This window comes from Alosa pseudoharengus, unplaced genomic scaffold, assembly GCF_046254945.1.
Source record: "Alosa pseudoharengus isolate Yale_2024_CS ecotype anadromous, Long Island Sound unplaced genomic scaffold, YU_APseudo_1.1 YU_APseudo_1.1_scf_8, whole genome shotgun sequence".
NCBI classification, from domain to species: Eukaryota; Metazoa; Chordata; class Actinopteri; order Clupeiformes; family Clupeidae; genus Alosa; species Alosa pseudoharengus.
Genome location: NW_027468870.1, coordinates 26,517,726 through 26,544,223, shown reverse-complemented (window position 1 = coordinate 26,544,223; position 26,498 = coordinate 26,517,726). Strand labels below are relative to the sequence as shown.

The window sequence follows — 26,498 nt, the reverse complement described above, 5'->3', positions numbered from 1 at the left end:
GGCTTAATTGTGTGCCTATTTTGTTTGTGCTGGTTTATTGGGCATTGTTATCTCTCTCTCACTTTTTCCTCCTGACTCTCTCTCACCCCCCCACTCTCTCTCTTTCTCTCTCTCTCTCTCTATCTCTCTCTCTCTCTCTCTCTCTGTGTAGCTAGTGTTTGTGGACCCAGAGCTTGTTTATTCTGATTGCATGGTCTGGGTAATCCCCCCTCCACACTCACACACACACACACACACACACACATACACACACACGCAGCTACAACACTGCACCTGTAGCTCTGACACAGTTTGCCCCCTGCACTGAGAGAGTGAATGTTCTTAGCACATGAAATTAGGCCTAGTAGCATGTTAGCAGAAGGTCTGGAGAGCAAATTCACTAGAGGAGGAGAAAAATGTCCCGTATGGTTACAGACAGATGGATGTGAAAGTACATGCCTAATCCTTATGTGCAGTGGCACATAACAGTGAGTATTCTCATGCCGTCTTTAATGCGATTGCATAATGAGTATTTTTTTTTTCAATTCTTTGCCTTTTGTGTCGTGTTGACTCCTGCTGGTTTTCATTCAGTGCAGTAAGTTGTTGTCCCGCATCAAGCTGTTTGGGGCTGCCCAGCAGGACCTTGGAAAAACCCACAGCTGTAGTTGAGGGACACAACTAGACTTGGTTTGCATTGCACTACAGCAGTGATGGGACGCAGCAAAGCTAAAAAGCCTATGACCCCACAATATGTGGTAAGTGGAGTGGGATATTGCATTGTGGTTATCACACAGCTGTTTTCTCTTTTGGTGTAATTCATTATTTTTTTCTATAAGTCTGTAATTACGACGATGCACTTATTTTGATAAAAGGAGTGAGGATGAGGATGACTGAGGATTATTATTCATTTTGAGGAATGAGAGGAATTTATAGCAATGTTAGGAGACACTCAAACAGCCTGATATATTTACGTTGAGTGTGTTGTGTTGTGTGTGTTGAGGTTTTTCCGTCCTTATCACAGTGGTCACCAGAGGAAAGATGCTCAAAACTGACAACTGACAGTATCCTGTTCTGCTAAATCATTTATTTGCCATGGCCTCATGTTCTAGCTCGATTTCTAGAGAGACAGTGTTGTACTGGAGCTAAACATTATTTTGATCGCGAAAGTGCAGAACACGTGTGTCCATTGTGAGACGATCTCGTCAGAGATTGTTGATATCCTGTCATATATGTTTTAAGTCTTCCTGCTCCCTGCTGCTTCCTGGTAAGAATGTCTTTCTGTCTGTCTGAGCCTCTGTGTCTGTCTGAGCCTTTATGATGTCTGTCTGCATTCCTCTAGATGTTTTTGAACACACACACACGGAGTGGACCGCTTGATGACTTTTAGGAGTGGTTTGATAAGATGTCTATTGCCTTGCCTTCTGTCCATCACATGCAAGCTAGTGGTCAGTGCGTTTTTGAGAGGATTTGTTGTGTGAATCATGTTGCTGTGTCCTCACAGAGACCCACTTGAAGTGGTAGCCTGCATTGCCTGACCTCAGAGGCTCAAGTATGCTCATCTCTTAGTGGCCAGGAGTCTTAAACACTGTCCCAGTGGCGCTGGCTCCATCCCAACATTAGCCCAGCCCAGCCCAGCCCCGACACTCCAGTACGCCCGCCCGACCTGCCTTATAAGGGCATGTTTATACATGGGATGTGTGGCTTTAGACACACACACACACACACACACACACACAAAAGTGGACTTGCTTTCAGCAGCATGGTGGTGTTGTTAAGCATATCGCCAGACGCAGGGCAGCATTAGAAATCAGCTGTCGTATTTGAGGGATGTCAGCCGGGGGGGCGTAAGGTCATTGTCTCTATTGGAGGGAACAGGAGGCCTCCCCAGCGGATTAAGGCTGCCTGCTCAGATGCTGCTAGCACAGTCATCTGGCACCTCCTCAGAGCCCTGTTGCATGACACGGCACAGGCAGCAGGCAGCAGGCAGTGCTTGTCATGTCCGTGGAGACGCAGGGAGTGTTACTACACTGTAAGTCACGTTACTCTTTTTTTTTTTTTAAACTACAAAGTTTGCCAGCGGTTGCATAGATGTGTTTTTCGTTGATTAACACGGGAGAGGAGAGAGTCTGGAGAACTTCTCTGAAACTATAGTTAGCATTTTTTTGTGTGTTTCGCTAAGGCTCTATGGGTCTCTGGAGCTATTGTGCCACAGTCGGCTTGCTGAGTGTTGGATTTGCATAAATTTAAGTCAGGGTGGTGTGATTTACTTTGTTCGTCTCCACTTAGAAAGGGAGGCTCATGGAATGGGAGAAAGATTTGTGTCTTTTTCGAGTGCTGAGCTCTTCGTTGAAAAGGCAAGAACTAGTTTTTGTGGCGCTATGTTTGGAAACATGGATGCAAGCTCTGTTTATTTTCTTCTTTGACGTGTTTTTTTCGTATATTGACTTTATTTATGTAGTTGAAACATTGTTAGTTATAAAGATCATATTCCTATAATTATTTGTCCACTTATGTAGCACTACTAAATTTTCTTAGAAATGTATGATAAAATGTGAAAATATTACTGGGGTCATTTAAGGGGAAGTTTAGAGTGAAGTCACAGCTCCTCAATGACAATGCCATTACTAACCTCTGTCATTTTAACAGTTTTAGATAATTTGTTGTTGTAAAACTGTCAGCTGTGAAAGCGGGTGGGGTAGAACTGAGAGAATTTCATGACAATCTCTTAAGTGAGGGAGAGAGCGCGAATGACTCACAGTTGTGTTGAAATGTTGCCAATAGTTTAGATGGAAGGCCTTGGAGAACCCAATAATGTAATAATTTCCTGAAAACGTAATAGCCCCCAATAATGTAATAACATGACTTTATTACATTAATTACCTGTAGAGGTGATTTCTTTATTGGGTTTATCCTTATTTTTGCCAGAACCCAATAAGATAATTTTCAAATATTGTAATAACTTGGTAAATATTTCCACCAATAACTGGGGGCATAGCAGAGACCTAAGTAGATAATCATTGTGTTTCTACTTTCTTCTGTTTGGGACTAAGCAGCAAAGCTGGTCAGGGAGGGACATTGTGTTTCAATATTATTGAGGGCCAAGCAGTGCAAGTAAGTGTGCCAAATTGCAGTATTATTTACCATGCATTTTTAGAGCCTGTCATAGAATCCAATGGCAGAAGACAGAAGATGCATAATAATAACAAGAACAGGCAAAAGAAAAGAAAAGAAAAGAAAAGTTAACAACTTTCCTGCTTGGCCCCCAATAGTGAAATTTGAGACATTATGTGTGTCTTCTCTGCTTGGCCATCATGAGAAAATGTAGACATACAATGGATGTCCACATAGCTCAAAGCTTGGCCCCCAACTTGCGGTGGCTTGCTACTGAAACACTGAGCAAGTCATTACAGTATTGAGGAAATGATTACATTATTGCGTTCCCAAACTACAGGCCTTCAGCGTATTAGGTGAAGTTTAACTGTCCATTCGTTCACCATGCCACTCTGTCTGCATACCAGTCCAACTGTGTTAGAGGCAGAAGCCCAGACAGTCCATAGTAAATGTGTAGGCTGCTCTCGAGTTGACATAAATATTTAGGGGTCTGCTCACTATCATACTCTATATGGTGGTGGCAGACCTTCAAACATGTCTCTACATGTCCTGCTCTTGTAGTCGCTCAAGCCTGGTTGATTTACTTTGGGGGAAAAACACAAATAATTGGGTTCAAATTTCATTATATGTTCAAAAGGGCTTAAGGATAAAAAATTATACATCTCTTACATGTTTTTGTTTACCCTTCTGGAGGGACCCTCTAATTTGTCAACACATTCATAAAAAAACACGTCAAACAAAGTGTCAACAGTTGATTATTATTCTACAGAGATGTCATTATTGTCAGTCCAGAAGTTTTTTCTTTATTATAGAAAACCACTCACTCAATCTTAAAATAATAGAAAGCAACAAAACACATTGACAAAAATCAATACATAGGATGCCTCACAAGCATTCTTTGTGCGGAAGCTTATGCTTATCAAGTCATTGTGAAAGCTGTGCAATAACTGAATTAAAGCCTAGGCAACGCTGCTGAGATCTTGACGTGTTAAGCCAGGGGCTACTTTATGCCAGACTACATTTCACGATCCAAGTAGTGCTAAAGCTGTTCTATTTCAGGTGTTAGCTCCTCGAGCGAGGACTTCGCCTAGCCCTCTCTCTGTTGTGTTTTGTGTCTTGGGCTAAACAAGCTGTTGCTCTCAGCCATTTTTTTACAGTGGTGTTTAATAGGCAGTGTCTTTTGACTGGCATTTGAATTTGTTTATCTTTGCTGATTTAATAATTAAATGTATGCAAAATGAGTGCGAGAGTGGCTCTGTTTACATAAAAGACCTTTAGCAGAAGTCAATTTTTTTTTCTGTCTGTTATTTTTGCTGCATTTCAGGCTTGATTCAGCATTGTTGTGCAAACACACACTTGCATTTAACAGGTGCAGACGTCCTATCAGTACCGGGGCAGGCAGAAGGAATGTGATTATGCTGCTGGACTCAGTGCATGACCTCCTGTGTGTCGCATTGGGAGGAGGACTTAGCTGAGGACTTACTGTTTTGGGGGTATTATTCAGACGTATTGCAAAAAAATTGTTGCCAACAAATCAATTCATTAAATTGCCCCCATTTCATTTGGGAGGCGGCCAATGGAGTACTTATGATGGGTTTTAATCCAAAGTCCCATTTACAGAGGGGATTGAAACCAGGAAAGTGCGTGTGCGTGTGCGTGTGCGTGTGCGTGTGCGTGTATCTCGGTTGTCTCCTGCGGATAAACTCACAGGCTTGTCTTGTCTTTTTTTTGGTGTAGATATCCAGGAGTTTTATGAAGCGACGCTGCTGAACTCCCACAAGAGCTGCGAGCAGAAGCTGGAGGAGGTCAACCACATGGCCGAGAAGTGGGAGAGCCCCAGCCCCGGCTCCCCCACGCCTGTGCTGCACCACGCCCATCCCACACAGGAGGTTAGACACTGGCCCCAGGCCACACTGGACCCCCTCCCTGCAGTCTGCACATCAAAAGCTCAGAGTGTTAAACACAACACTGACTCAAACGTGTATTCACCTGTAGAATTGAAGCTCTAAAATGTGTAATGCTTTACTGGGCCAGTAACTTGAAGTCATAGTGGTACATTCTTTACAAACACTTCATAGAGTTTGTTTGTAAATATTACAGTGTCATAATATGTTAGGTGCTACAAGTAGAGGTAAGCCCTATTTATTTAGTTCAGTTGATAATGAAGATCATCATCAGTGAAGCAATGTCTATGATTTACTGTACAAATGTTCTGCAGGCCATTTTGAATCTTGCAGAACTGCTGTGTCTTATATGGGTAACCACTCAGCCTGAGGCTCCTATGGGAGTACAGCACTTAGTTAAAACTGACCTCCTTTGTGTGCCTTGTGCTTATTTACCTCAATGGGTCACCAGTGGGCTCTCTTGCTCTAGGAAAGCCTGTCCTGCCATTTGTGTGCAAATGCACCTCTCTGGATGTTGGTGAGTGGAAAGGCCCTTTGACCTGTCGTAGCCAATGCCCAGACTTTAATGGGTCGGGAGTCTGCTAGTCGCTGTGTTTCGAGGAACTGCCTGTGATCTATGGGTCCCAAACAGGCCAGTGACATTCTAATTAAATGAAATGGATGGTGCTCCAGACCGGTTACGAATACAAAGAGCCTTGTTTCAAAACCTGAAAAAAGAAAGAAAAAATAGCATTCTTTTCTCTGCCTCTCAGACACCATTATAATGCATAATTGTCAAATAGAGGTCTTCTACACAGACTATGCTTGTATGGAATTATTGTAGCCTGTGTTTTATTATAAGTAGGCTAAGGCTTGTAGTTTAAAAAAAAAATAGCCTTTTTATTTGCTTTTGTACAGTTTCATAACAAAACACTGTTTTTTTTAATGAAATCGTAGTCATACATTAATTACACATTATGCATTTTATCTGTTCATTTTTCTGGCTTTCTTTTGTCAGACAGAGTGAATTTCCAGGTTTTATTTTGTGTCCATCCACTAGGGGGAAGCTAGCTCTTTGTGAAAAGTCTTTCTGCAACATCCTATGGTGAGACAGAGGATGCACCTTCTTATTTTGTTGGTCTAAGTTACCATCTTTATGTTCATCAATTCATGCTTGGCCTCCATTGTTAATTAGAATATATGATATAATATAATGTACAGGTATAACTTATAGTAGATGTACCCTTAAACATCTTTGCAAGAATTTAACCTTTCCACTGATTTCAGTTTTTGGTGGTATAGTGGTTAGCCATTAAGAATTGCTAGTCGCTAGATTGAGTGTTGCTAAATCAGCATGGTAGCCTGTTGCCCTCCGATTGCTCTCCTTGCCTACTGTATACCATGGTAAGTGTTGGCTGTGAATATAATCTTTAAATCCTTAGTTGAGGACTGATTGGCCTGGTATATTTCACACTGGACCAATCAGATTAGGGAAGTGGATTAGATAATGGCAAAGAGCACCTCCCGTTATTTGAAAACCAGTTAACTGTATAATCTTGGCTGTGGATACGCAAAGATGTGGCTGTTGGATCGGTTTTATCAGAAGTTATGGATGTACTTTTGGATGTATTTGCTGAAACTTGAGCAGAAAGTCCTGTCGGAGACCTTGCCTAGGGGAAAAGATGTTGTGGCTTCTTAAGCTGCTGGGTGTGGTAAGTTAATAGTGACCTGATCTAACCCCTTCTCATTGTGATTCTGCTCTGTGTTCAAAAGCAACGCCCCTAACTCAAGGAAATCCCTGCAGTGCACGTCAAGAACATAGTGAATGGAATGGAAATTTGGGAGATAGCAACCCTGGGCATACCATCATGTATGATTGTATCCTATATGCCTTTTACATATATTGATGGCTTGGCTTTACCTTAATTACATACCCTCGGTATATAAAACATGGCCTTGACATGTGGGAGGTTAAGTTGTTGGGCATGAACAAAGAAAGTGTGACTAGATATCTTGCAAGCTAGCAAGTCCAATTTAGGGACTGTGTCAGGACCTTTAGTCTAGCCTCATTTGGTTTCTATTACATTCCCTGTTGACAAAACGGTTGTTAAATGACAATGCTATATGGTGCTTCTGATTTGCTATGCTATTATTTCACTGGTAGCTGAAGAAGGATGATTCTATCTGTTTATTTATGAATCTGACTTACTACCAATACTGTTTGGTTAAAATGCTAACTATGGATACCATGCTACAGTAAAGCAGAAGCTAAGTGTAAAGCTGCTTGTATTTTCCCTTTCAATATGTGAAGTGTGGTATTAAAAAAAATATTTTTAGTACATTAAAACACTAAAGTAGCTTCACTTCCAGTTCATCTGGCTAGAAAAAAAGCAAAATGTAATCGCTTTTTTAACATACATTTTCTGTGGTTTTTTTGGACACAATGATTTTTTACTCTAGAAAGACAGTGACCTTTGCTTCAACCAATTATCAACTTAATGTTCAGGAAGGGACGTCAACATTGATGATCAGTTTGCTTCAACACCAGCTCCTCACTTATGCTGACTTGCATACTCTATTTGCACCGACCCTTATACATAAAAAAGAAGCACATTTGGACACAGTTTTGTTCTGGCATTGCGTGTGTACACATAGCAAAAATAGCTCTGGTGGCAAAAAAGGTGGATAAATAGCGGGGGAGTTAAGTAGCTGGGGATCAGCTAGAGGATTAGACCAGTCCCGCGGTGATTGGCAGCCCGGAATACTACTGTGACTGTCTTCCCTGCTTCTTGCACCCGCCGGGCCACTCATTTGATTCCCTACGCCAACACTCCTCCGTCCGGGAGGCAGTCCTAGTCCCTGTGTGCTGCGTGGTCCGTCCAAAGTCTGGCCAGCCTCACCAAGCTTCTTCTCCTGGCTGAATGTGTGCTCTCATTGCATTGTGTTATATAACACACACCTCAGAGTTGTGTCTGTGAAGAATCAGCCGGAAGAGTCTGGACATGGCTGTGGGCAACGTGTCTGTTTGATTTCACCCCCCAACCCCCCCCCTCCCGCTGCTCATTTGTCTTCTCAGCACATTGTAATCTGAGAGAATATGTGTTGATTGCTACTGCAATTTCTGTCCTAAAATGAAATCAATATGTCCCCATGTGTGTCCTGCTTTAAACAATACAAATAGTAGCCCTTATCATTTGTATTTGTTTATTAGTAGCTTTACAGTATACGAGTAGTCTGGTAGAATGCAGCCAGTCTATCACTGACCAAGGCTATAGATGTAAACTAATGCATTTAATCATTGTTTCACCATATATTGTAACATATTTAAACCAAGTAGGTGAGGAAACTAATGGGCAGCACTTACAGCTCAGATGTACTGAATTGTTTTGTTTCTCTCACCTTGCAGCAGACGGAGTCTAGTAGCACAGACTTAAATGAGAAAGCAGAGGCCGAGAGCAGCGCAGCCACAGAGGTGAGTTATGCTGCCTTCCCATCAGCCCCAAACTGAGCACTACTAAGAATGCAATACTGAAGTCACACCTCAAAGACCACACACACATACACACACACACTCTCTCTCACTCACTCACTTACTCACTCACTCACTCACACACACACACACACACACACACACACACACACACACACACACACACACACACACACACACACACACACACACACACACAAACACACACACACACACACAAACACACACACGTATGCACTCATATCCTCCTCTGGAACAGCTCGATGTTTGATTTATTTCACATCTTTCTGAAAAGGACAGACTCTCATTTGGATTAGCGCTGGGAGAGAAAAAACTGTCATAATCTTAATGACCTGTTTTGGTCGATTTTTTGGTGTTTCAATATTATTTGCATCTCATTTTGTTTATAGAACAGAGATGCTATTCACAATTGTATCATGCTACCAGACAGCGCAGACTCTTGTTACATGAATCTTTGTGAGCGTATGTGTATGTGTCCCCTCCATGAAGCACTCCGCTGCTCTCTGGGCGTTGAGTCTGGAGCCTGTTTTAGCTCACCTGTTCTGAGAGCAGTCCGGCGGCGCGGTGCTCGCCGATGACAGCTCGCTGTGAGAGGTGCAGCTCTCTCCCAGCACTCCGAGTACCACACTAATTACTGCTATGGTCTATTCAGACAACGAGCTGAACATTTCTTAACAGAGTTTGAGGAGGAAAGGAACCTCTTATTTCCATTTCAAGTGGTTTTCACACAGGCCTGTCAAGTGGAGTTGGAATTTGCTTCATTTTAAAGCATTTGTAGAGCGTGTCTGTGTAGAGCATGTCTACAAAAGAATGTGTGCTTTGACCATTAAAGAGATTCCTGCTTCTTTAGCAACAATAATTATATTCCCATAGAATCCCATAGTTTCAGTGGCAATTCAACCTCCAAAGGCAAATACATGAGGTTTTCCCACAAGTGGACGAGTTGAGGATTACCTCATTTTGAAGCACTTCTAGTGCATGCATGTCTACAAAAGGTGTTGTGCCTTTAACGTTGAAGAGACCCATACTTCTTCAGTAAACCAGATTGATTGAATACATTGAATTAAATGTGTTCCCACCTGTTTCTAAGCCAAGTGAAGTCAAGTTGTATGCTGCAGTTTCAGTTCTAATTGATTATGAGGTCAAATGCATGTCTAGAGCCTGGCACTGTACTGTGTGACCGTGGTCTTCTGTGGTCCTTCTGATTGGTCGGGTCTCGGCTCCACTCTTCCCCGTGCGCTGGGCTCTAACGATGGAGAAGGACGGTGTGTGTGAGCTGCAGTTGAGCTTTTTGGGAGATGTGTTTCCGCTCCCCTGCTTTCCTCGCGATGGGGAAGGTGGCGGGATCAGCAGTAATTGCCAGCAGTCGCCCACACAGTCAGCTCACCGACACCTTTAGTGATTCTCTCTCTCTCTCTCTCTCTCTCTTTCTCTCACACACACACACACACGCACGCACGCACGCACACACACACAAACACACACCAGCCAGACATTTACTCTCAGACTCCAGGGAAACTAATGAGCTGTGTGCAGTAGGCTGGGAATATAGTTTGGTTTACAGGGTTTGAGGAGGAAAAACCTTGAAAAAAAACTTTTTTCCTCAAAATCATATCATAGCCTGCAAATAATCATTGATACTCAATGCAAATATTACTACAAATAGTTGCTTAAAATAACATTACACATTGCATATTACTTATTGCGTCATACTGTATATTGGGCTGACCTCAAACTATAAAAAGTATTTCTTTTGAGCAGGTGCTTAACAAATGTTTTAATATAACATATAGTATAGTAGATTTATGTTTTATCCATGGATGATGGCCTTGTTTGATGGAGCAGTTGTAGTAGCTTCAGGGCAAAGAGGATTTAGCATGGCAGCACCTACAATGGGAGCAAGCGCTTTATTGGTTCAGGATCATAAGAGTGGGACCGGGCCAGTGTCCTGAAATGAGAGTTGGGCAGCTCATTGTTCTGCTGCAGTGGGTCTGCAGCCACGCTAAGCCAAGCTAAGCTGCAGTACTGTTACTTTCCCCTTGGGCATACACTGAGGCTGCTTTCTATCCAGTAGAAATATAAAGACAATCAACTTCCATTGCCGTCAAACAGTATTATATCCTAAAGTAGTATATTGGTATACAGCAAGCTTGATCATATGTATTGGCTTTGTGTTCAAGGAAAACTAATAGAGTATAGGTGACACCATCAATTACACTTGTCCAAATTGCATATCACAACTCACAAAGCAAGTTTAATAAGTTTTCTTACTTTAAAACAATTGCACAAAATTAGGTGATGAGTTGAACAGTACACTAGTATTGTACAGTGCAAAATTGTCAAGGTTTGACAGTGAGATTATATTGATGAATATTTTTGTCAGGATAATGACATCTAGTATGGAGAATACATGCATTTGTGCTTAAAGGTTGTATAAGTGATTTTAAGCCCAAAAAAGACGCAAACATAAATGATCACATTCATCTAATCTTTCCTAACGATCCGCTAGCTGCCTACCCCATAAGCAGGCCGTCAAAAAACCTCGTCTCTGTAGGCAGCCTAGGCTCCGAGATCTGTACACAAAAACAATTGCTACCAACAAGGGTTGGCAACCCCTCAAAAGCAAAACAAAGTGTTTCAACCAATAACCGACAAAATGCACGTTTAGGAGAGTTTTAATTGCACGGGAGGGAGGGGGAGGGAGTAGCGAGCTAGCTCTCTGTTTTGTTTAAACATCAACAGAAGTGACGTATCCCCACTATCGCTGATACAACCTTTAAGGTTGATCAAATGAAGTCTTCTAGGCCGACTTTGTTATTTGCCTTCCAAGAACAGGTCAAATGTTACATTTGACTGGTATGAGACAAACATCTGTCCAAACAAGACATGTTATGTACAATGTACATGTTAATGTACATGTTAATGTCAAAGCATGACTTTGTTTTATGAACCTTTGACCAATAGGCCATTAGGTTTAGTTTTTTTTTATGTTTGAGGCAAATGTGGAACGCAATAGGCAAGTAAAGGTTGGATGGAATGTTATGCTTTCATATAGTGTGCAGATATTTAATGAAACAATGAAAGCAGTCAGTTAAACTGTTGATGAAATTTCTTCATAAGGCCAGAAGGCCACAAGTCACAGAGTGCATAAATACTACACACACACACACACACCCACACACACACACAGCAAGTATGCCAATATGTGTAGGCATACTGAATTATGCATATTATTTGGTGGTAGTGTTTTTCTTTCGTCCAGAACTATAGTCACTGCACTGCATAATAAATAGGCTGTGTAGTTCTTTTTGGGGCAGTGCTTGTTTGAATTGTGGGTATTTATGAATTGTGGGTATTTTCACAAATGAGTCTACTAAAGGCTGCATTTTACCTTACAGAGCACTGTAAAACTCTGTTTGAATAATTAACAATATAAAAGTATGTGTAGAATTGTTTTCATGTGTCCCAGAAAATGGTGTTAATAATGCCATTGCCATTATTCAATTGATGGAAAGAGGGTAAGATCATCATTCAATGTTATTTTCTAAGAAATGCGTAACCACTTGTGTGGATGAGTCTACAGTTGATGATTTAGGTGGTCTACGTTGATCTCGCTGTGAATACCATTTTATTGGAACCCGTAACTTTTCCACTGCTTAAAAGAAAGGGCAGTCAGTGCAAAGGAAGTTAAAGCATTCTGGCTCCATAATGTGATCACGGAAAGCCGCTCTGAGATCCATCTGTTGGATAGCTTAGCCGGTTCCTCATGTCGTCGCACAGAAGTCCTAGTGCGGCGCTCCCGTCATGTGCACAGATGAAAGCTGTAATAAAAGTGCTGTTGTGTGAAGAAGTGCGGCTTGATGACGTGGTGCTGTACAGGCAGAAGGTAGGGTAAACACACGGCTGGGGCAAACTACGGGGAGAATGTTAATGCAGTAAGGAATTCAGTGCCGTCGCACCGGAGATCATTTAGGTGACTGCTGTTATGTCATGTGGTGTGTTGGAGTGTGTGTGTGTGTGAGTACATAGCTTTGAGGAAAGATGCAACTGTTGCTCTGATGTGACATGACGGCTGAATTCATTTTTGGACTAGGATATGTTGGCTTTGCATACAATTCTATAAGCAGGAATATTGAATGGGTATAGATAGATGGAAGGAACTGACATGCTTTCTAATGTAATAGGTAGTAGTACCCTCCTGCTGAATTTTGTCAGTGTGTATTTATCAACATATCCCTGTGCTGGGCCATATTGTGTTATTTATTTATTTATTTGTTTATTTATTTATTATTCTGATAATACATTATCTAGATAGATTTAATTGTTGCAGTTTGTAGCTGGTCTTGTACAATTTTGTTAACATTTTATTTAACGTTTCATTTTCTTGAAATAGTTTGAGCTATATGATTCTTGAAAGCCCTTCCCTGGATATTAGACAATTTCGCATCAGTTAATTAAACAATACAGTTAAGTCATAATACCTCATAAAAAACAGCTTTATATTGTATCCTATTGTAATGCTTTTTGACAAAGGTTCTTCCCTTTCATTTCTTTTTCTTTTTCTTGTCCATCAGTGATTTAGTAGAATGCTGTGTCCCTTGATTAAGTAGCTCTGACCAGACAGATGCTTGTTGGCCAGGTGTCCATGGGGGTGTCCCACTGAGTGACCTGGAAGTAGCCTTCTCCTGAAATGGCAGCTGCGTGCAAGCCCCTGGCTCTTGACCAGTGATTTCCAATTATGTTTTGTTTGCTTCAGTGTGGCTAAATGACCAAATGATTTGCAACTTTTGGGGCTGAGATGAGATGAGGTGAGGTGAGATGAGGTGAGGTGAGATGAGATGAGATGAGATGAGTGGTGTGTGTGTGTGTGTACACATACATTCTAACTGGCTGGTACATGCTGCCCCCCCCCCCCCACCCGTATTTACTTGATTACTTTCAGCTAATTAATCGGGTGTTATATCTTACTGCTATTGTACGTTTGAAAACCAGTCTCATTCCATCACGCGTGCTGCTGTTTGTATTGGTCTTGAGTCATGTGTGCATGTGAATGGGGCTGAAGCAGCAGCAGCAGCAGCAGCAGCAGCAGTAGGTTGAGCCCACCTCAGTATGATTCACACACAGAGCCCCAGAGTCCAGCTCTGCAGCAGCAGCCACAGCTCTGCACGCGGCTGGGAGGGGCTCTGGCACACTCTCTCTTTCTCTCCCTCTCTCGCTCTCTCGCTCTCTCTCTCTCTCACGCTCTAACTCTCTCTCTCTCTTTCTCTCTCATTCTCTCACGCTCTAACTCTCTCTCTCATTCTTGCTCTGAGTCTCTCTCGCTCTCTCTCATGCTCTAACTCGCTATCTATCTCTCTTTTTTTCTCTCTCTCTCTCTGACCTTCTCTCTTTCTGTCTCTTTCCCTCTGACTCTCTCATGCTCTGACTCTCTCTCTCTCTCTCTCTCTCTCACTCTCTATTCTCTTTCTCACTTTTGCTCTCTGACTCTCTTTCTTACTCAGTCTCTCACACACTGACTCTTTCTCTCTGTGGGAGGAATCAAATCACCATCGATTTCTCTCACAACTGCAGTTCAGGAAACGGTGAAGACCATCACTAGTGTAAGAATGGTGCACTTGGCCAATTAGTAGCATTTGGAAAGAGCCATGTATGTCTATTATGACTAGTTTGGGTCCTTATCCCTTCAATCCTTTTAATCCTGACCCATTCTTCCCCTCTTGAAATGAAATGAATCCTTGGTTGCAATTAGCACTATAAATGTATAATTTTTGCGATATCACCTAATATTTTTGATTGGGTGAATTATCAGAATAAATAACTTTGTTTTAAGAAGTTAATCTGTACACACTTAAAACTCACTAAATATCGCAAGGTCACAAAGGTACCTGAGATATTAAGTCAGTTTCACGTCATATATAAAGTCAGTCTTTAGCCTATGTGTGTCAAATATATCTATTTTATACCCAGAGAAAAACTAATTTGTTTGTTGAAAATGTAGATCCTGTGTATGTCAGCAAAGTCTGAAATGATCACACCCACACATACACCCACACTCACACCCCCACACCCCTACGCCCCCACACACACTTTATTAAAGAGCTTTATTAGCAGTCTGAGGCATCAGCATTGCGACCATGGCTGTGTTGTGTGGCGTCTGAGAGTGAGGCTGGTCAGAGAGACCCTGATTCTTTCCGCTCAGCCGCCCATTTCAGCTGTTCAGCATCACTAGTGCATCTCTCTTCCCCCCGCCACTCTGTGCAGTCGTGGTTCGGCGGCTCGCTCGCTCGTGCGCGCGGGAGAGAGATAGAGAGAGAGAGAGAGAGAAAAGAGACGAGAGAGGAAACGAGAGGAGAGGAGCGGAGAGGAGCGAGGAAGAAAGGGAGGAAGGAATGCTCTGGCATAAAAGCAGCCCAGTCCTAACCCAGCCAGAGCCGTTCAGTTCTGCGCTGGGAGATGTGTGTGAGTGTGCTGGACTTTGAGATCGTGCTAAGGAACAGGAGCAGGAAGAGAAACATGCGAGGCTGTGGTGCTGAGGAGGAGCACTCCTGTTTCTCAGAGGGGGGCTGTATCCACTAGCTTGTCTGTGTGCCTTTCTTCCGTGGTGGCTTACTACTCCCCATCCTCCTCTTCTCTCCCCCCCCCCCACACACCTCTCCATCCTCCCTTGTCTTGTTAATTTGGTGGTGATGAATACAAGAATCGGTTGAGCTTTTTTTTCCTGCCCAAAATGGATTGTCTGTGTATTGTCACAACTAAGGTAAGGAACAGAGTGTGTGTCTGTGTGTGTCTGTGTGTGTCTGTGTGTGTGTGTGTGTGTCTGTGTGTGTGTGTGTGTGTGTGTGTGTGTGTGTGTGTGTGTTTGAGTGTGTTTGAGAGAGAGGGAATGGAGAGAGTGGGGCTGTATGTGTGAGCGGGGGCATGAGAAGGAGTGAGAGAGAGCGTGAGGGAAGAACCCCGTCTCTCCCCGTCCGTTCCAGTGGTGTCTCTGCATCTCTTCCATTCCGTGTCTGAAGGATGTGTCTGTGAATCACCAACACTCATCCTCCATCCATGTACATTGTGCCCCCCACCCCCCCCCGCCGTCTTGTCGTTACGTTTAAATGGAAAATGAAATGCCTTTCTTTGAAAAGTAATTACATGCATTGCTTTTTAATGTGTGCTTTCTATACCCCCCTTCACCTTGTGTGTATAAGTTGTGTGCATCCGTCAGCATCAGTCTGCGTCTCTGTGATCTATTTCAGCCGAGCGGGCTGTAAAGGGGGCTTAACCCCCTCTGCGGCTGTGTCCGTTGAGATGTCGTGTCAGAACTTGCCGGAAAACTTCAGACCGCTGCAGCTGATAATGAGACTCTTTGAAAGCCCTGCGCTGTTATAATTGATGTCGAGCCAAAGGCTAGTCACTGAGCTGAGAGACTGTTTGGAAAAGCACTGTCTCACTGTTGGGGGACCTTGGGTTCACAATCATTTATTGTGTGCTGGTGGATTAGTTTTGTTCTAGAACAGTGTTTCTCAAACTTTTTCAGACGAAGGAACACTTAACCAATAAAAAAGAAATGCACGGACCACCTAGCTAAAAAAAAAAAAAAAGATTAGACCTACTTCAACAGTATATTAGCTTACACAATAGGCCTACTCACTGAACCACCTTGCTTATTGTCTTTGCACTTTACTTATTGTGTCAGAGGATTCATATGATTTAAACTGGCATATCTTACATAGACAGTGTTGCAGAACTATTTGGATTTACATACAAGTTGGTTCAATATTGCAAACAACTCATCTATATTATTTTTTACCAAGTCTGCTCACGGACCACTTGGGATAGCTTGCGGAACACCAGTGGTCCCCAGACTACACTTTGAGAAACACTGTTCTAGAGCAATTGTTTTCGATGCTGTGTGTTGATTCAGTGTACACACACACACACACACACACTTTTTAAAGAATGGGTGTTTTGTGGAAGCTTTTTGTCATATTTAAATGTTATTGAAGCTATAGCAGTGTCTAGTAATAGCTGATTGAAGACCATGGGTGTCTGTTAGGGTCTGTTAGAATAGGGTGCCTATTCCAATCCCACATTGCCAACTTTTAGTTGCTCCTTTGGTCTTCTAGCTGTGTGTTTCTGTGTGTTTGTTTGCGCCCCAAATAATTCCGGTGTTCATACATAGACCTGGCAAACACACAGAGACTGGCTTGGGCCGAGCTATAAACAGTCCAAGCCAAGCAACATGGTGCCTCAGGAGCATAGCAGTGAGGGGTGTGATTCGATTGGCTGTTAAGCTCAAATATCAGCTAACTTTTCCAAAACTGAATCCCCCATTGGACACGGCATCTGTAGTCATTCTTCTGCTTATGCTTTTGAAATGCTCGAAAGCTGCTCCTCTTCCCCGTAGAGGAGAGATCCTACAGAGTAGTGCGTTGACCTTCATTCTCCTCCCTTCGCTCCGTGTTACACCCTTATTTGATACACTTGTTCCCAGAAGAGGGATATTACGTCATGGTTGACAACGTTCTGGTCCACTCATTGTGCTGATTGCTGCCTTAAAAGCATGCTGAAATATTCATGGCGATCTGCATGCCTTGTTAAACGTGTTGGGGATGCTCGGCTGAGATTTATGTTGGCTGTAATGGTCCGTCGTCTGGATAATGAATTCCGAGTGATGTCATGGTGCTCGATGCAGTTTCAGAATGATGTGTACTATAGTCATTTATTTCCCAGCGTGTGTAGTGTGGTTATTGTCCAACCATCAGGCTCAGTTTTGCCAACGTTTGGCTCACATTTGACTCAAATGTGACTCAGTCACTTTGTTTCATGCACTTAGTGGTAGTTTCCACTCATCGTTGCTCATATGATTGTCAGCCCACTCATGGTCCCTGTCATGGTCTGCTGAGAGGCAGCTGTTAGAGCTTCTGTACATCTGGCCAGGTGGTGTTCGCCGTACAGTCTTTAACTAGACCTCAAAAGAGTGTGGTTTTAGACGTCTCACTTTGTCCCAATAGCCCAATGGTCTCAGAAAACTGCTAGCATTGCTGATGGGTCTGCTTGCCTGTCACAGTAAATAACCAGAAGGGTACTTGGAGAGTCCAGACATCAGCCAAGGCCAAATACCCAGCCCCACCTTGCAGTGTTCTAGAAAGTGAAACTAAATTCCTGGATCTGCCTCTTCATCCAGATCCGCTCCAAAATGTAATGGGTTCTCTCTTGGCGCACGCCACATTACTACACCAGTCTTGAAAATTGGGCTGGTAATTTTTGCATCGTAACTGACAAACAAAACAAACAAGCAAACAAACTACTCTGAAAAGTAGTTCCAACGCCATGTATGAGGTCATGCTGTATCTCAGTGTATTGCAGGTGTGCTAGGGGGAGTGGGAGGAGGAGGGCTGTGTGTCTCCTGTGTGCCTGCCTGTGTTTTTGAGGGGTTACTGAAGCCCAGAGGGGTTGAGTCTCCCCGGTTGAGGCTCATTATCATATGCCTTCGGCGACACAGATGACAGTGGGCCAACTCGTTGGAGGAGATTAGTTTTATCACGGCTTTGTGTGTCTGTGTGTGTGTGTGTGTGTGTGGGGGGGGGGGGGGGTGGATAGCACCTCTCAGCTTGCTCCTGTGCCCTGTGAGCTGTAGGTGTTATCTGTGGTGTGCTGAGATGCATGATGGTTAATATTTCAGCAGTCCCATGTAAAGCCTGGCCTCTCTTATGTCCGGTTTTAGCCTGACTGGGAGGCTGACTGGTTGTAGTGTTGCCATGTTTTTCTGTGTTCCCCCGTCGACTTTTTGACTCCAAACATATTACTTAACGCTGTGGTGATGCTCCAGTACAAATAGTTTTGGATGGGATCGATATGTTAATAGTGCTATATCTTCTTTTGCTTTCTCCTCAGACTTTGTAGGAAATTAAATGCTAAATGGATAAAGGGAAGTGTTTGTGTTTTTATGTATTCTCTCGCAGCCTTTGTTTTATGCCCTGTTTGCACCCAAGAATTTTTAGATTTTCTGCTTTGATGTGAGGAGCCAACAAAGGAGGCTATTTTGGTCCACGTGTAAGATGCAGTCTAATGTGAGTCTGATGTGTGGGTTTCCTTTTTCGAGACAAATCTTTTTGGGAGGCTCTAATTTACAGTTATTGCTGTGTCTTCCTAAAGTGACTAGTGGAAGTGCTCTTGATTCCTAGTGTGAATTTTTTTAAGGTATTTTGGAAGCTCTTAGTCATTTTCACTTGGAACTTCTACTGTAAAATCAAGGGCCAAAAAGTGAGGGAATCCTATTTAAGGTGTTCACCTGGCATGCTTGGTATAATTCCTCTTCATCAGAGGTGATGGTGATAAAAGACTGTTTGCTATGACATGTCTGTCACAAAAAAATATGATAAATATAACAAAAGCATGATTTGGCATTAGTACATGACTAACAGTAGTGATATGGGTCCATTGGAAAACACTGTGGCCTATATTCAGATATCTGTGGCATATTTGTGATTTTTTTTGTGTGTGAATTTAGACCTACAGGCTTATAAGTGGGCTGTTGCAAATATATCCTAATATAGAGCTCAGTCGGTGTGGAACTGCCAATTGTAATACCTTGTGACTCTTAATACATTCAGCATTACAGTATGTCGGTAGATTAAGAATTTGCTCCATATTCTCAGTAAACATCCGGAGAAAAGAAGAAAACCGCTTCAGGTGTTTCGTTAGAGTTTTGGCAAGGCTAATTTTAGCCTACAAAATGTTCCTAAATCCAGCGTGAAAGATTATCTTCATCAGACAAAATCCTCAGATTCAAAATGTGTAATAAAGCTAAAGCATGCACCTGCACCGTAATAAGTAGTTTTTCTGAAACTGTGAAGCCAAGTGAGTATTTCTGTGATGTCAAATGGAGGTAACAAACTTGAGGCTATTTTGCGATTAAAACATTTATACTTAACAAGTTGGTTGTTCTCTGTACTTCTGTGTGGTAACATTACCTGTGTTTGCATGTTAAGTCACTCGCATGTGTGTGTGTGTGTGTGTGTGTGTGTGTTGAGAAGATACTGAATGTCTCATTCTATTTTAAGCCATGTTGAAGCATATATAACCAACCCAACCCCCAGTCTTCACTCAGCAGCACACAACACAACATCATAATGTATCTCTGACTCCCAGCAGCTCCATGGGTTTGTTACGTAAGATTTGCGGGGCTCTCTCGCTGTGTCACTGCTGAGAGAGAGAGACAGAGAGAAAGAGAGAGGAAAAAACTCCTACACTTGCTCCAAATGCCTTACTGTTTTTCTGGTACACTGTGTCAGTATCCCACCACCACCAGTGCTTCCGTTTTTAGACGGCTCCTCCATTTACGGCGTGCTGATGTAAGCCCGAGCTGGAACCCTCCTCATGCTGCCGCTGCTGCTGCTGCGTGCGGCCACTCCGAGGCGAGGCGGACAGCCACCTTCAGACGGGCTGTGTGTGTGGGCCCCGGCCCCGCTGCCGGGTCGTGCTGTGTAGGAAAGGCCATTGATTTGCCTCCTCTGCGGGTCCCTGTGCGCATTATTATGCCACAGGTAGCCAGCTCTACTCCTCAGTTCATAATATGCAAGCGTGCGGGGGTGTCACCTCAACATGAGCATGAGTACAAATGGGCTATTTGAAGGTGTAGTCTCTGATTCTAATCCAGTACACTTCCTGTCAGTTTGAGCTAAGGGCTCCACATGGGTCCTTTAGCGGTCTGCTCAGTGTATGTGTTTGTACCCAGTACTCTGTGCTAATGGGAACAAACAAACATGCTGGCTCAGTCTGACTCAGTCATAAACTGTTCCAGACGATCTCCATGTGGCTTTAGGAACTTGGAATGGAGGGGTGTCTTTGTAATTGGCTGTTGAGCACTAGTATCAACAATCATACACCAAAATTGCAATCAGTACATTTTGAAAAAAGGTATTGGCTTCTAGCTTCATTGCTAATGGCATGGTAATAGTATTCCAGTAATATACTGAGTTTGCATAATTACCTGACTTTGAATATTTCTCTTCTTTATCTGTTAGGCCTTTGTGTGAGCACCGTCTGGTAAAGACCCCTGCTATCCAGACTCCAACTGCAATAGTCTTACGCTGCTTTATCCAGTCACACACTCCACTCATATTTGCATAGCAGTAGTTGTACATGAATATTGATGAATCGGATTTGTGAAATAGTCCGCTTTTTATTTTCCTAGAAGTAATTCAGGTCACAGATTATTTTTATGTCAAATTCAGTTTCCAGTTTCATGCATATGTTTTGTTCCACACAATTTGTAAAGCTAGAGGATGGTATACTATCAGCTTTATGTTCATCAAGCATTGGTCAACGCTCTGTTTCCCCTGCTCATTGCAAGTCGTGGCATGACTCAAATCAGAATAGGTCAATGTGCTAAAATAAATTGCTTAAAGTGTTGTGAAAAGGAGTCTGTCTGCCTGCCCACTTCTAATCCTATTGGCCTGCTTGGGGTGGACAAGCAGGTGGCCACTGCGACTGAGATAGTGGATAGATGTTTAGAGAGGTGAGACGAGGCTGACCTGGCTGTACTGTAAATGATACTAACTGGTGTTATTAGCCGAGGGCAGAGCAGGTCACTTTGTCGCACTTTCCCCAATGTGTGTGTTTGTGAGTGAGGGGCTGAAGACCTGTGTAATCACAAGAAAGGGCAGAAGACCTGTGTGTTACAGTAGAAGTGAGCCCAATGAGTCTCCATTAATGAATAAAGTTTATCTTTATTAGCTAAACTAATAAACTGCTGTCTGTCTGTGCTATAAATGGCCCCTCGGGGACAATAAAGTTATCCTTGAGCCTGACTACAAAAAATGACCACTTTTAATCTGGAGCCTAAATATGATTAATTAGGTCTGATGTGTTGGTGTGTGTTTCTGCTATGGCCACCCCAAACCATGCACCTAGAATGTGTAGTTAAACAAGCTCTCCAAACCAGCTATCAGCCAAGGGTTTTACTCAAGATTGCCTGATGCGTTTCTCCATGCAATATTCATGAACCTACAGGCATGTTATCATGTCTGATTTGAGCCCTCAATTCACTGGTCATCGTGTACAAAGTCATGCATCAGTGAATATATACATGAATGGGAAAGCATGCGTACACACACACACACACACACACACACACACACACACACACACACACACACAGAGAGAGAGAGAGCATCAAGGACGGGAACTGCCAGGAAGCCTAGCATGGTTATCACTCAAGCGTGTGTGGCAATGTAGAAGAATGGATTGGATGCCTTTGTGCATTACACAGATTTAAAACCTTTCCGCTCTTCCCCTCCCTCACGAACAGTTGGGACCAAGTAAGCCTGTCTTTCCCCAAACGGTGTATGCGGGGGCTAGATGCTATCCCTTAGATAGAGATCTTAAGATTAGCAGCTTCCTGGTCTTACTCTTGCCTTAGGTACTACAGCAGCCTATCTCCTCTCACATCATCTCCCACCTGGTCCTCCTCTCGCCTCCGTGTAGTGCCATGATGCATCCCGGACCTGTGCTCCTCCTCGCTCACTGAGAGGGCTCAAAGAGCTTGTGAGACGAGGGCACTGACATGCAATGGTTCGTGACCTTCCCCGTGTCAGTCAGGCCGATTGGGCTAGGTTTGCCACGGACATCCACGCTAAGCCTGCCAAGAGAACACTCTCAGAGCAGAGGCGCGGTCAAGGCTGCTCAAATAGGCCTGATTTAAGCACAAGCTTTGGTCAAGTAGAGTTGCACAGGATAATACAGGTGGTGCTCCACAGTGTTTTGTGAGACCTGTTGATATGACCGCTATATTAAGCTTCTTTTTACATCTCAATCAAACTTTTAATTTGACATAGAGTTGTGGTTTGGAAACCAGAAAAGAAAGTATCAATGCCTTCAATTATTATTATGGAGAAGAAGAGTGTGCAGTGTAATCCATGGTTCTGGGTCATCAAGTTAAACACAGTATTTAACCGTTTCATTCTTTTGTTTCTTTTCCTGGCAGACTGGGTATATGTAAATGATTAGAGAACCTTGAACACTGACATCCTGTAACATTGCTTGAAGGATGTTATGGCAGTCTGTGTATAGGAAAAAAATAGCAGAACAAGTTGCAAACACACACTGTTTCCCTGATTACAGTTAAGTGGATATCTCAGTTCAGGAAGTGGTTTTGAATCCAAAGCTATAGATGTGTTTGCCTCCTAAATATGTTTACTTTTTATTGTTGTTCTTGGTTCTTCTATGCCAGCTGTTGGTTCTGAAACTATGGTTCTTATCGTAATTTACTGACCAAGGTTCATACATTGATTTTGCAAAATTTCTTTGGCTATGAAGTTGGGTAACAGGGCGGGCTATACATGGGAATACATTTATCTCTTTCTTATTAAATCATGATCTGACTAATTGATTTAATTAGTTTAACTAATTTATATAGTAATGTTTAATAAACTGAGGCCAATAGACAGGTTTTTTCCATTTGCATAAAACACTGTCCTATGGTTTATACACAGTGCAGCTGTACTTGGGAGATTACTTTATAAATTAGTTATTTTACTGAAGTAATTGCACCTTAGAGAGGACAATGGTAGAATCATCATTATGGTAAATAGCAGTGCAGTTCAAATACAATTTCTATTATATTAACATAACTGTTACAAACTTTTTTCAAAGCTAGTTGTACTTTCAACAATGTAGTATACTGTAGGTGGTGATGGAAAGTGATGGGATGAGATGGGTTTCCTTTTTACATATAGAAACTTGCATCCTTACTAGTCTTTTTACATGTAGAAACTTGCATCCTTACTAGTCTTTGTGGTCATCAGAGGCACCTTGCACCTTTTTAAAAAGCATGTGTCTCCTTCCTGCTTTGAAAGTTATGCAGGGATTTGCTTACTAACACATTATGCCCATCAAATTTCCTTTTTGCAACATTTTCAAACAATATCCATTAGGCTTCTTTTGACTGTGGTCTCTAATCGATTCAAATCGATTCCATTTTAGCACTTGTGAATGAAAGTCTGGCAAAGTTCATATCATCAAGGGTTTCCTTGACAGTTCGTACACTCAACAGTAACAAAAAACTCCTACGCCCCTACCCCCCCCCCCCCACACACACACACACCACCCCTTCTTCTTAGCACTATGTGGCCTGTTTCCCCCCTGCAGCTCTGTAAACTGTCAGCAGTTTGGAAGATCTGTCTCCAGAAAGGCTTTAGCATGCTGTGGACCTCCAACTATATTTAAGTAAGAGGATTAAGGCTGTCACATTATAAGCACCAGAGGAGGTGGAGGGCTGAATTTCCTGAATTAGGATGCTACATGAATACACACTGAGGGAAAATGTCCACCTGACGTCCTTTGTTTTGGATCATAATTTATATCGCCAGTGTATCCTGTTGAGATGGTGTCTTATGTAAAGCTTTTGTACCTTATGGCATTATCTGATGAGGTAATGACTGCAGTCTTTTTGTCTTGTTTCTCTTCTGTCCTGCTTCATGATTCTTTTGTATTGTTTCCTGTTTTTACCGTTGGCCTTCCCTATACGAGTCACCATAACTTCATGATTTGTTCTTAATGATCTAGTTCTTAAGATGCTGGATGGGAAGGCGATTCATCTTGCTGGCCATTGGCATTTTGCAGCCCAGTGCTGTGGTCTGTGGCCTGCCTGCCAGGAGGTCTGTGTCCTGCTGGGGGATTCTGTCTCTGCGGTACTGTAGAAGGCGCTGACCCTCCAAGAGGCTCACTGCCCGGGTGTTTGTCCATCTGGCCACAGTGCCAGGGGCCAGTGGGTCTCTGGGGGCCTGGCACTACCCGCGTGTGCTGCCTTCCTGCCAGGGGCTTGGCCCCATGTGTTCACTGCCTGACCCGTAACGGGACATGGGAGTGCGGTGCGGGCACAGCAGTAGCACTGTATATGTAGCAGAATGCTACTGACAGTACTCTTAGGGGGCATTGATTGACCCATATAAGTGAGTGAATTATCATATTCATTAAACTAAAACAATGCTAATTACCTAGTGCATTTTAATTCAGTGGACACATTTAATCTGTTTAAAGTGCAACAGATGGGCAGCACAAATGCTGACATTAAAATAGAGATTTTATTTAGATGATTGTTTTTTTTTAATGTGAAGGAAAAAAAGTAATGCTACAAGCCATGTTGTGATCACAGTACTGTGAAAAGTTAGGTGCAGTATATGTAGTGTAACTTATTTAGCATTGACTTAAATGAATGGTGCTGTATTGCTTGTAAGCCCCCTGTCTGGAGAAAGGGAAATGCTTTTCCCAATTAATTGAATGCACAGACCTTTTTCAGTAGACCTTCTGTTCTGGGGAAGAGGTCTTGGTCTGTAGCACAGGGGTGCGTCTCAAATGGGGGTTGTGGAGTTTATACCTGTCCATTCTTAAACTTCTTGTTGAAAGAGTGTATTTGTATGATTAGTGAGTAATAGGAAGTGACATTGCGAGACCACAAAGGCAGCTCTATAAAAACAAATTAGCGTGTGGCATTTCCTTGAAGCATATCTTCCTATATAATGGCAAATGAAAATGGCAAAAAAAAGTTGTTTTGCAAGTAGTTCTCAAAATGGCCTTGCCTTCACCAAGGCCTCTGCCGGATATGACGTCACAGTGATCAGATGAATGTGCCTATGTATGGATGATGCGTCTGTGTGTGCGCTGGTCTGCTGCGACTATGAATGTGTGATGTATTGATGCTTATGCTGTGTGGGGTGGTCTGCTGCGACTATTGGAGAGTGTGGAGGCCACGCTAGGTGGGAGAGTGTGGAGGCCAGGCTAGGTGGGAGAGATGTGTAAGTCCAGGCTAGGTGGGAGAGTGTGGAGGCCAGGCTAGGTGGGAGAGATGTCCAGGGCTACGTGGGCTGGACCAAGGAATAAAGAGAGAGAGAGACCTCTTGGCTCAGCGTTGGTGAAGACAACCTCCTGCCTGTGACCTTTGCAGCCACCTATGCCTGTGTGTGTGTGTGTGCATGTGCGTGCGTGAGTCATCTCTCCAGCAGGAGATGCCCTTAGGAAGAGATATATTTATACTTGTTAAAGTAGCTTTGGCTCTCTGCTGCAACTCGGCCAGTTCTTCTTCCTGTCCAGGCAGCAGTTTTGTTTTCTGCAAACATCGCTCTTTTTCCCTGGGATCTGTCGTTTGATTGATAGTTGATCTGACTGGTTCTTTCTTGCTGTTCTTACTTTGTTCTATGGAGACTCCATGGAGATTTTTCATGATTTGATTCAATTGTTCGTATTTACGGTCGATCGCAATATGAGATTTCTTTGCACCCCTCATGGAAATGTTGCATGTTTTATGTATTTGCGCCCTATTTCAGTTCTGAGTCATTTGTGCCAGTCAGTGCTGTGGAGATGATAGCTGTTACATATTGATGTCTGATGTTAGAAACAAAGTCTGTATGCTAGACTCTGTACTCGGTATAGTCGCAACTCTATTGAGTACAGTACATTAAGCACACAACTGCATAGGCCTACTCCTACTTAATGTTCCACAACACTTTCAAAATCATCCCTGTTCCTTCATGGTGGAATTGCCATGAAAAGTCTGTTTTAGTTGATTTCAATCATCGTGTTGAAAGTCTTGTAATCCATCCACCCCCGGACCACCCCCTCCTTCCCTCCTTTCCTCCTTCCCTCCCTCTCGCCTTCCCTCCCTTCTTTTTCTCTCCCCCTCTCTCTCTCTATTCCCCTCGCTCTCGTTTCTCTCTCTCCCACTCCTTCCCCTGCTTGCCTTCTCCCCCGTTGCAACCGAGAGGGAATTTTTTTTTTTTGTTCATCTCTACAGTAAAGCGGCTAACCACGGAACAACTAGTTACCACGGTAACGGGGAGGCTTGCACCAAAAATATATGCAGTAAAGCTTCTTTGATACCTCCCACTGCATGCCGTCTTGTGCTTGATGCCTTGTGTCTGCGCGGGAGCAGCGGCAGGAGCAGCGGCGGTGGCGGCACATTCCTCTGCTCATCGGCACATCGGCACTTAGTGGGAAAACGCTCCGTCTTCAGCAATGGCACCAAGTGT

At 43.1% G+C, this 26,498-nt stretch overlaps 1 protein-coding gene across 8 annotated transcripts in view; it reads left to right on the top strand.

The window, feature by feature from the left end:
* The window catches only part of dlg2 (discs, large homolog 2 (Drosophila)), a 185,470-nt gene that overhangs the window by 13,283 nt on the left and 145,689 nt on the right, over nt 1–26,498 (top strand). For 6 of the 8 annotated variants that reach the window (XM_076274522.1, XM_076274524.1, XM_076274520.1 and 3 more), the window contains exons 3-4: nt 4,828–4,979; nt 8,380–8,445. In XM_076274522.1, the coding sequence (XP_076130637.1) occupies nt 4,828–4,979; nt 8,380–8,445 (218 nt within the window). The remainder of the gene's footprint in view (nt 1–4,827; nt 4,980–8,379; nt 8,446–26,498) is intronic. The other 2 variants (XM_076274521.1, XM_076274523.1) reach the window with 1 other exon arrangement.